The sequence below is a fragment of the Canis aureus genome, chromosome 19, assembly GCF_053574225.1.
Source record: "Canis aureus isolate CA01 chromosome 19, VMU_Caureus_v.1.0, whole genome shotgun sequence".
Lineage (NCBI taxonomy): Eukaryota > Metazoa > Chordata > Mammalia > Carnivora > Canidae > Canis > Canis aureus.
Genome location: NC_135629.1, coordinates 30,554,139 through 30,565,252, shown reverse-complemented (window position 1 = coordinate 30,565,252; position 11,114 = coordinate 30,554,139). Strand labels below are relative to the sequence as shown.

General features: G+C 53.4%; 1 protein-coding gene across 3 annotated transcripts in view; it reads left to right on the top strand.

Moving 5' to 3' along the window:
* The first annotated feature begins 5,306 nt into the window (after positions 1-5,306).
* Positions 5,307-11,114, top strand: part of PTPRG (protein tyrosine phosphatase receptor type G) — a 704,516-nt gene continuing 698,708 nt past the window's right edge. For 2 of the 3 annotated variants that reach the window (XM_077858250.1, XM_077858249.1), the window contains exon 1: positions 5,307-5,683. In XM_077858250.1, the coding sequence (XP_077714376.1) occupies positions 5,599-5,683 (85 nt within the window). In that variant the 5' untranslated portion in view covers positions 5,307-5,598. The remainder of the gene's footprint in view (positions 5,684-11,114) is intronic. The other variant, XM_077858251.1, reaches the window with a different exon arrangement.

Below are 11,114 nucleotides of genomic sequence, written 5' to 3'. Positions count from 1 at the left end.
AAAATCAACATTAAAAAAAAAAAAAAAAAAAAAAAAGGGATGCCTGGGTGGCTCAGTGGTTGTCTGCCTTGGGCTCAGGGCGTGATCCTGGAGTCCTGGGATGGAGTCCTGCGTTGGGCTCCCTGTGTGGAGCCTGCTTCTCTCTCTGCCTGTGTCTCTGCCTCTCTCTGTGTGTATATCTCATGAATAAATAAATAAAATCTAAAAAAAAAAAAAAAAAGTGTTTCAAGTTACTACATATTGGAGTGATTTGTTACACAACAATAAATGATTGATACAGTAGATCTGAGTCTTTTGTTTACTATCTCAATCACCTTGGCTAAATCACTTACTTCTAAGAGCTCCTGCTTCTTTCTTTGTAAAGTGTGGATATTTTACTGATCTTTTGCAATCAGTTCTAGGTTTCAAGATTTTAGTTTCAATTTAATAAAAACTCAACTCAAAAGGGCAAAAGGAATAAAAGGAACTTATCAGCTCAAGTAACTGAGAAGTCCAGGGGTCTGGTCTGGCTTCCAGTAGGACTTTAAGGACTCAAGTGATTAAGTTAGAGGTTTGTTGGCTTCCCTCTCTCCACTTTGTTTTTCCACTGAGTATCAGCTTCATTCTCAATCAGGCACCTCCCAAGTGGAGCCCTCCTTTCTTGCTGAGGTTTAAAGTCATCAGTCATCCAACTTGACAAACCTAGGAGGAAGTCTGACTTTCACTGGACCCAGTGGAAACTTGTGGCTGTTACTAACCCCATCAGGCCAGAAGGTTGAGATGCTCCAAATGGTCAAGGCTGGGACATATGTCCATGCTGAACCAGTGAGGTAGAAAGGTAGAGGATAGCACTGGAGGAAGAAGGACCAAGACCATCCAGTGATTGGTACAAAGGAAAACTGGGGTGCTGTTACTGGAAGAAAAGACATGGAAGTTAAACAGGTAGAAAGTAACATGTTCACCCCTTGTTGCATAGGCTTGTTGAGCAGATAACAGTAATAGCTTACATTTATTAAATGCTTATTAGGTACTCTACACTGCTCTAAGTACTTCACTCTTATTTTTTATTTTTTTGAAGATTTTATTTATTTATTCATGAGAGACACGCAGAGAGAGGCAGAGACATAGGCAGAGGGGTGAAGCAGGCTCCAGGCAGGGAGCCCAACATGGGACTTGATCCCGGGACTCCAGGATCACAAACAGAGCCAAAGGCAGATGCTCAACTGCTGAGCCACCCAGGCCTCCCAGTACTTTACTCTTTTTTTTTTTTTTTTTTTTTACTTCACTCTTTTTTAACTCATTTTAATCTTCTCAATTTAGAAGTAGGGGCAGTTATTACTCTCTCTTTACAAGTGAGGAAACAGGCATGAAGTAGTTAAGTCACCCATGTTCAAACAGGTATAAGTCACATCAGAAGTCAACTAAACTGGCTTGAGAGTGATCACGTGTAACTGTCCGTCTATATTCAAAATGGATCACCAACACTATGGTAGGCAGAACCCCAAGATGGTCCCCCAAATTCTACCTCATGGTGTATAATCCCCTCTTCCAAGAGTAGGTTAGGCCTATGAATGTGATCGGATAGTTACACCATTAGGTTATATCTTACGCCAAAAGTGATGGGATGGTCACTCCCAAAACTCCTACATAGCTGTCTGTAGGGAGATTCTTTGTTGGCAGGGGCGAGCGGCCATTATGTGAGAGGGCCGCGTGGCTTGGACGGGAAGACCATCACTAGCTGAGATCTCTCTCCAGCCAACAACCAGAAAGAAAATAGGAATCTCTCTGTCCTACAACTACAAAGAATTGAATTCTGTCAATAATCTGAATGAGCTGTTTGGAGGACCCTGAGCTGCAGTTGAGGATGCCCGGTAGACACCTTGATTTCATCCTTGGGGAGAGCCTGAGCAGAAGACCCAGTTAGGCTGCACACCAGCTTTGGACCTACAGAGCTGTGAGATAATAAATATGTACTGTTGAAGCTGCTAAGTTTGGGGGTAATTTATTACCAATACTAGCCCTCTCTCTTTGTCGCCTTATCAGGGTATGTTTTCCCTCCTTTGGCACTCCCAGGGCCCCTCACACCAACTCTCCTGGGGTGCTCACCATATTGTGCAGTTCCCACATTTCCTGGGAGGTGGGTTGTAATCATCACGTGGGCTCATTGTCAGGTTCAATGCCTGGTCATTCTGTGCTGTCAACACTTGATACAGTGTCTGGTATGTATGAGCTGTTCTGTAATTGGTCGTAGAATGAATGAAAAGGCATCCTGTGTGGCATTCATTCAAATTTCTGTTTTATTATGGGACGTGGTGAGGCCTGGGTTGTGGGTGGGTGCTCTCAAAAGTAGTATGCAAAACATCGACCTAGTGCCCCAGGACAGTCACCAGCCTGGATCTAATTCAACATTAATTTTTAGGGTGGGGCATCCTATACCTAAGGGTGGTGGCAATTTACTCTCCAAACCCATGTGAGCTTTCCCCCACTCCTAAGCCACTTCTCTCACCCACATTTCAATGTCTTCTCAAACCATCAGTTTCTTTGCGTTTGCAAATCTCTGGAGGCAGACAGGCCTCAGAATCCTAGCTCTACTACTCACTAGCTGGGGAATCCATTATTTTACTCTTCTGAGCATGCTTCTTTGTCAATAAAATAAAATAATCCTGCTGGCAGATTAATAAAATTATTATTATTATTAAATTAAATTAAATTATTATTATTATTAAATTAATTTATTAATAATAAAATAATTCCTGCTGGCAGAACCCTTGTAGCCATTCCAGGGGAGAATGTATCCTGCACTTGGGAAGTTAAGCTGCATAAAGGTCACAGGTCTTGCCCTTTTGCTACCCGGGAGTGTAGTGTTCCTACTATGCCCTGCACAGTAAGCGCTCAATGAATTTGTTGAATGGACACTTGGTGGAAAGAATTCGGCAACAGTGCCTGGAATGGCAGCAGGCATTCCACAAATGGCAGCTTTTATTATGTACATGTTGCAAAGCAGGAAACTCACCTGGGGATATCTACCCAGGTGTGTTCTGTTCTGATTCAAATTACACGGGATTTTACCATTCACTCTTTAGTAAGGTAGCCAGACAAGCAGGGTCCATTTTAACCCCTCTCACGGCTCCTGCTGACAAAGGGACATCCCTTAAAGACAACACTCCCGAGAAAACTGAGCCTCAAGCATTTATGGGGGGGAGTCAGGATTCCAACAAAACCAGGAAGGAGCAAATTCCAAAGCAAACAAACTCATTACCCACACTGAGGGTGGGTGTTCACCCCCTGTTCGGCTAAAGATAGAGCACTGGGCCCTCCCCGGGAACTTCCTGGCTTTTATTAGTTTGTAACCCCAAACGTTAACTTTTCAAAGGTTTTTCTTTTGGAAGTGTGGGTGTGAAACTGCTTCCCTCATCACATCTTGCAGGAGGATCTCCGAACATCTGTACATTATTTGAAAACCTAGCATCCGGTTGGGATGTTTGGGTGGGTGGGTGGGTGGGGGGCCCCGTGTGATGGGATCAAACAGCAGGGGCGCGTTAAAAACATTTGTCAGAAAGCCTTTCTAAACAGAGGCGGAAAAATTAGGCAAAAATTACAAATGGCAAATTACCTTGGCTCGCTTACAGCGTTTCATCAGAAGCCGGCCTCCCCCACTCTCGGCACCCGCGGAAGGGGAGAAAATAGGGCGCTTAGAAGTCTGAGCGATAAGGATCTTCTCACCGAGAGCCCAGGGACAAAACTCATTACAGATAAGCCCAGTCCTCCCGTTTCCACCGGACGCCTCTCCTCTCCCGGGTTGCTAACGAGGCAGCCGCTCCCCGGGCAGCCGCCAGGAAGCCGGGCCAGCCCCGCGGCGCTGCTTTCCCCCAGCCCGGGGCGAGGGGCGCACTTCCCGCGCTCTCCGCACCGCCCGGCCCGAGCGCGGGAACCTTCCCTGCTCCCGCCGAGCTGCGAGTTGGGAAAACTCCGCCGCCGAGGCGTCGCGGCGAGAGGGGGGAGAGGGTGTGCGACCGCAAGGGCTGCGTTTTGCAAGCCTGGGATCGATATCCTCCCCTCCCCCCATCCCCAGCCGCGGACTCGGCCAATGGAAGCCTGAAAGGAGGGAAAAAAAAAAAGAAAGAAAGAAAAAAAAAAAATCCCGACGCAGCCCGAGTGCACAGGCCTCTCTCGGCTTTGTTTCCAGGCGGGGGGCTGTGCCGGGCTGGGGGCGCGAGCGGGGACTGGGCAGGGCGCGCCCCGCGGCGGCGCTGCTGGAGCCGAGCTGGGAAGCCCCCCGCCCTGCCCAAGGAGGAAGGCAGCCGCCCGACCCCCGTCCTCTCCTCCGACCCCAATGCAGCCCCTCTCTCCAAAGGCCCGGGATCTGCGAGCAACGCGCAAGGAGAGGCGCCCTCTCGCCAAGCCCGCGCAACGCTCGGCGTCTTTAAGAGCTCGCAGAACTGGAATCTGGCAAAGACTCGCCAGCTCAACCAGGCAGCCGCCCTCCTCCGTGTCTCGGAGACCCGGCCAGAGCCGTCCCCAGCTCCCCCCCGCGCCAAACTGGCTGAGCCGAGCCCGCAGCCCCGCACCCGGGTGGAGGGCGGGGGGCGGGGGGGCGCGAAAGCGCGCGCGCGCGCGCGGGGAGAACCCGGCGGCGGGACCCCCTCCAACGCGCGAGCCGAGAGCGGCTGCTTTAAGAGCGCGGTGAGCGCGCGCCCGCCGCCCGCGGCCCCGGCCCGCGCGCCCCCGCGCCCCCGCGCCCCCGCGCCCCCGCGCCCCCGCGCCCGCCGCCGCGCGCTCCCCCCTCCCCGGCCCGCGCGCCCCCGCGCCCGCCGCCGCGCGCCCCCTGCTCGCTCGCTCGCCGGCTTTAAAGTCTCTGCCAGGATCCATGCTCACATGTTACTTCCTGTATGGAGGCATGGCCAGTTTCCAGCCCCGCGCTCCTCGTTCCTCCCCAGCCTGCGCTGGAGCCACAACTTTCAGGAGCATGGACTGAAGGCGCCCTCGCCCCTGCGCCCCTCTGAGATCCTTTGTGTTTTCCTCCGTTTCCTCCGGCCGTTTCTATTTCGGGGGGCTCCTCGCTCCCCCCGCCTCTCCCCTCCCCTTCCCCGCGCGCAAACATGCCTCCTTCCTTCCCCGGGCCCTGGAAGGAGCTGCCTGCCTGAAGCCGGGAGACGCCGCGCCGCGCCGCGCTCAGCCCCGCCGCCGCCCGCCGGCTCCCGGGCTGCGCCGCGCCGCCGACTCAAGTTGGGGATCTCCGGCTGCTCGCCGCTGCCGCCTGCGGTCCTGCGCGCCCCGGGCCCCGGGCATCGTCGCCGGCCGCCGACCGCTCGCCCTGCTCGCCCGGCTCGCTCTTGTTTCTGAACGGGAAGCAGCCCTTCTCCGCCGAGGATCGTCCCCAGCGTGGCTCCGCGTTCCCGGTCACTTTTTGAGATTTTTTTTTTTTTTTCCCGGGGGGCGCTCGGCGGCTTCCCGGATTCCGGGGGGGACTCGGGCCGCCGAGCGCAGGGGGGGCCCCGTGGAGCGGGCGAGCCGGGGAAGAGCCGGGGCTTCGCGGAGGCTCACTGGGAGGCGAGAACTTATTCAACAAGTTTACCCCCCCTCCCCCTGCCTTCCTCTTTTCGATGTGCGTTTTCGGACATGCGGAGGTTACTGGAACCGTGTTGGTGGATTTTGTTCCTGAAAATCACCAGTTCCGTGCTCCATTATGTCGTGTGCTTCCCCGGTGAGTGCCGGCCGCGGAGCGGACCCGGCCCTGGCCGGCGCGCGCGGGGGATGCGGAGTTGTCGCCGCGGCACCGGAGCTCGGGCGCCCGTCCCGGGGACCCCAGCGAGGGTGCAGGGGGGCCGGGCACGCAGAGAGGAGAGAGGCATCCGCTCCGCTGGTTCTGGCGGCGTTTAGGGAGGCTGGTGGTTGGTGAGGGTGGGAGCAGGAGCTGCCCGGGAAGGGGGACCGGGGCGGTAGGGGTCTGCTCTTGCTTGGGTTCGTGGCGGGGGTGGGGAGGGGGGGGATGTCTCGGAGAGCCCGAGTGGGGAAGATAATAATAATAATAATAAAAAAGATCGCTTTGCTGATCCGCCAGCGTTCGGGAGAGCGAGAGCTCTGGGGGCGGTCGAGGAGCCTAGGGCCAGGGAGAGGATGCCTCTGTGGTTTGGGGGGGGGGCCCAAGGTGCGCCCCTCGCCCCCGAGAGGATCGAAAGAGCTCCGGAGGAGGGGGACTTTGCTTTGCTGCCTCCTGACCCTTTTTGGAGAGGCTGGGGTTAGGAGGACGGAAGCTGGAGGCTGACGGTGGAGGATCGGGGATGTTGGCAGCAGCCTGCATTCTCGTGCCCGGGGCGAGGGGCGACCCCCGCTCGGGGCTGGGGCGCCGCGGGGCTGCGCTCTGGTGCTGGAGTGAGGCAGCCCTCCCGGGCGCGGGGGCCCGGGGCTGGGAGCGGGCGGTTTAGGGAGATCGTGGCTCTCCCCCGGCCCCGGCCCGCGGCGGCCCCTGCACCCTGCACCCTGCAACTCTGCTCGGCGGGGCTGCTCCAGTGGGGGCGCAGGGGGGCGGGGGTGGTCGGCGGCTGGGTGGCTGTTCGCGCCGGGGCGGATTTTCTTCCTGTCTCGCGCGCCCTGCCTACCTTCATCTTTGCCCTTTTGCAGGCTGTTCCCGGCTGGCCGAGCTAGACTAGACTCGCTTCTTTCTGGCCGGCTTAAGACGGGAACAGTATTGGCCACGGGTGACGGTGATAAATGAGCACACGCAGCGGTGTGCGGCTCGGCGACCCTCCACTTCCAGCCCTCCGCTGGCCGAGCCTCCCGCAGGGCAGAGGCCAGCCGCCTCCCTCGCCCCTCGTGCAGACACCCCCACCCCTGTTCTCCCCAGTGCAGCCCCCCACCCCCCACCGGCTACACCTACACCCCGGTGCTCCTCGGAGTCTGTCCGGCCCCCTCCCCGGGGGTGGAGGCCACGTCCTCTGCCCTAGTCGGGGAACGGGTGGGAAGGAGGGGGCGATTCGCTTTTTGATCTCGCTGTTCTGAGGATAGGGAACCCCTCCTTTTTTTCTGCCCTCTCATCCAGTAGCTCTTGGCTACCCAGAGGTAGGTAGGGGGTTATCTGAGCGAAGGAAGACAGGAACGTGCCCTGATGTTTCTGCCCTCCCTGCTCACGGCCGCCTGTCCCCGAGCGGCCTGAGCGCAGGGTTTTGGTGCAGCGGGTCCCCCAGCTCCATCGTGCGCCCTGCAACAGGGCGCGGGCGCTCTCGCTGCCCTCGGGGACCCGCTCGGGGAGCGGCAGCGAGTGTCCCTTGTGCAGGCACACGGGTGGCTTCGAGGAGCAGAGAGGCAAAGCCCCCCTTGCCCCTCTGCACATCCTCCATCCCCTCGGGACCCGCAGGGAGCTCCTGCCACTGCCAGAAACCCAGCTCGGATGGCTCGCGAGGACGTGCGTCCACACTAACCCTGAGGCCTGCGGTTGGCCTACCAGGGTCCTGCCTCCACGGGGCTGGGGATGGTGTGGACATTTCCCCTTAAAAAAAAAAAAAAAAGAAAAAAAAAAAAAGCCTTCTCTCCCTTAAAAGACTTGCTCAGTATTTGTGGTCCCCCCCACCCCCATCTGCTCCTTCTAGACTTTCTGTGCCTTGGACTTGCCAGCCCGAGGGGGCTCAGGTGCACGGTGGGGTCGAGCTTTGTAAGGGTCGCGCTTTAAAGGGGGCAGTGGGCGGCAGCCTTGCGAAATAAGGAATTTTAATTCCACTTCTGGCCTTCTCCTTAGCTCGGGGGACGGCAGCCAGTGGGTTGGCCGTGGTTTTCTTTTTCCTGGTGTCTGAGGAAGCTTGAAATCCAAAATGGGACCTCCAGCGATGCCGCCTTCGTGGGGCTTGGACAGTTTTCATCTTCCACGTCTCCTTTCCGTGCCCACGCCGCGAGGTGAAATAGCACGCTTCCTCGCCCCTCAGAGCCTAAGGGAGAGGGAAGAAGGGGCAGGGGTTTGGACAAGTGCCTCTGGAGAGGGTGCCGCCAGCAGCCCCTGGAACCGGGCAAAGTTAAAATGTCAGAGCCGTGGGAGACGCCGGCTTTCCGTTTTTCGAGGGTGCCGCGACGCCTCTGGACCTCAGGGGGCGCCCCCGAGCCACTGGTGGGGCTGCCACCGCCTCCTCGGGTCCGGCTCGGCCTTGTGGGTGCGGCGAGGGGGCGCGCGCGCCCGGGGCGCGAGGCTCTGGGGCTGCGGGTGCGCCCCGGGCGCAGGGAGCCAGCTGGGCTCCGCTGGGCCTTGCTGCTCCTGGGCCGCTCGGAACCCGGGGGGGGGGGGGGGCCCGCGTTCTCTTTGGGACCCCCCCTCCTCCCTTCTCGCCTTGCATCACCTCGCAAGCGTTTATCTGCTTGGCACGACGGATAAAGATGCTTCTGTGTTGGATCAGGGTCCTCTTTTGCGAGGTCTGAACCCCAAATCCCTTGTTATTTTGTTTCCTTTCAGAACGACCAACTTTCCAGTTGCATTTGTTCGCAGCTCTTGTTCAGGAGGACAGGGGAGCTGTAATTGGGGAGGGTTTGGGAGGTAGCCCTGCCGCGCATCTTTTCCCCAGCTGGTGGGAAACAGTGGCTTTTAGTCTCCTGACAACAGTACGGTATATGGCAAGTGTGGGAACTCGCATCTCGGTAGCGTTTCAAGTGGAGTTTCCACTTCTCGGAGCAGAAGTGTTATCAAACATGTTTTAGTGGCTAGTACATTCTTTTCCTACATCTTATGAAAAATACTCTGTTATGGGAAGATTTGTGAAACCAGGAAAATAAGATGGACCCTATGGATCCATGAAAACAGGAAAATAAGATGGACCCTATGGATCCCTCTACCCAGTTATAGTAATTTTGAACTTGGTCTTTTCTGTAACCTGCCACCTTCCCTAACACCTCAGTATTTTAAAGCAAATCTTATACTTAATTCATTTCAGCCTTTGGCATACCTATCTAATCGTTGGGAGTTTAAATGCCTGCAACAGGATATAAAATGCGGTACTTGAGAGGGTTAACATTTTATGTATTTTACGTTTGTAAGCTATTCAGCAGAAACGTAAAAAAAAATTTTTTTTTATTGATTTCTTCTCTCTTTCCGCCCTCAGAGTGAAACCGTTCTCTTTGATTCTGATATGTTTGTACCATAATTACATTACATCTAGGAGGCTGACGTTGGAAACACTTCAGATGGATAAGCTCTGCTGTGTACTTTGGATGTGTCAGAATCAGAGTATCCGTGATTGATGTCCAGTGAATCTCCTTCTCCGCCGTCTCTTGGTGCATTTGCATGTACACGCTTATTCCTGATGGACATCCTGTATGGCCTTCTCAGAAAAATGCAAAAATAAATTCAAAAGTCAGCAATTTTACTCTTTCGGGATAGAGTGAGAAATCATGCAGGTCTCCTTCCTCCCCCCACCCCCCAACCCCCACTTGAGATGTCCTGTTTGAACACGAAGATTTGTCCAGTCTTGAAACTTGGTCCTTCTGCCACAATTGTGGAATACAGTCTTTGATGTTTCCGTCTAAAGCTGTTTCTTCTTCCAGAGTTGATGAAGTTAGAACATTAATACAAGCAGTCTTATCAGGACTTTTTAGAAATGGGAAGTTGCTGTTGCTGGAGACAGAAAGGTTAAGGAAAGGTTGGCTGAAATGAGAAAAAGAACTATTCAGTAGTGAAGCATCTCCCCTTAATTATAGACTTCATTGCATGGAGTAGAAGATTATATTGTTTACATGAAGCAGTGCAAGGACAACAAAACCAAACCAGACCCCTTTTGCATACATACATCTTTGTATTCTGAAAAATTCCCAACTTAACATAATCAGTTAAATGTTGGTGCACCGGTTGAAATGGACTTCCTTACCCTTCATGTAAGATCATCAAAAGTGCCACAAAATAGCAGTTGTTACTACGGACTCTCTTTCTACCATCTTACCCCTCCGTTGTTTTTCTGGAGACTTCTTGACCAGACGGGCAATCCGGAACACTTATATTAACCTTACCTAGGTGAAGACAGCAAATTAAATGTAGCTAGTGCTTTGTTGCTTTACCTCTTTACTTTTATGCTGTGAAAGGTGTTTTTTTTTTTTTTTAAATCTGAATTTCAGCATTTTGTCTAGTATGTAGAACCATGCGATGGTATTTCTAAGGTAAAGATTGTAAGATGGATGTGCATTCTGAATTGCAAGATTAAAAAAAAATATGATTAACGTTTTCATCCTGGGGCACATCTTCCATGTGCCCCATGGAAGCATAAAGCACAACTTCCAAAGTTATCTGAAGTTTTCTCAACAATTCTTGATTCTCTCTACCCCCTTCCCTCCCCATTAAGCCCTTGATGTGCTTTGGTACAGGTTGACCACTATCAGGTGATGAGTGGTAAGCACTAAAACTATGTTTTTGAATGTGTGGAAAATAAAAGGCCTGTGTGTCTAATAATATAAAGGAGGCCAAGGAAGTGTGCCCAGCTCCCACTAGAGCTTGATGTAGGCAAAGCTTGTGAGTACTGAGCAGAGGCTTTGGGAAAGAAGGAAATGTTGCCTTGAGAAGAGCCTTGTGGCAGTGGGAGTTGCTTGTGGATTTTGTCCCAGAATGAGGTTGCTTTGATACACGTAAGGTCCTCAATATTTGCAGATATTGGGGACCAGGTACTTGGGGTTCTCTGCCTGAGAAATGGGAGGAGAGACTGTTTTCCTTGTAAAGAAGTAAACCCAGGACTGTAGTAATGTTCTATGCACTGAAAAGATCCGAGGCACATTTGTAAGGTAAAGGGTTATCTGTTACTTTGTTTTGATTTTTTTTTGGGGGGGGGAGGGCAAGGGGGTGGAGTTGTGTTTACTAGGAATCGTAACCAAAAAAAAATCACTTCAAAAATGACATGTGTTGAGGTCCCTGGTTTAAGCGTCAGCCTTCGGCTCAGGTCATGATCCCAGAGTCGTGGGATCGAGCCCCACGTTGGGTTCCTTCCTCAGCCAGGAGCCTGCCTCTCCCTCTCCCTCTGTCTGCCACTCCCCCTGTTTGTACTCTTTCTCTGTCAAATAAATAAAATCTTTAAAAAACAAACCAAAACCAAAAATGACATGTGTTTTAAAAAACCTTGTTTAAATAAAATAAAATAAAGTAAAAAACCTTGTTTACTTTTCCCTGCGATTCTTGGTCT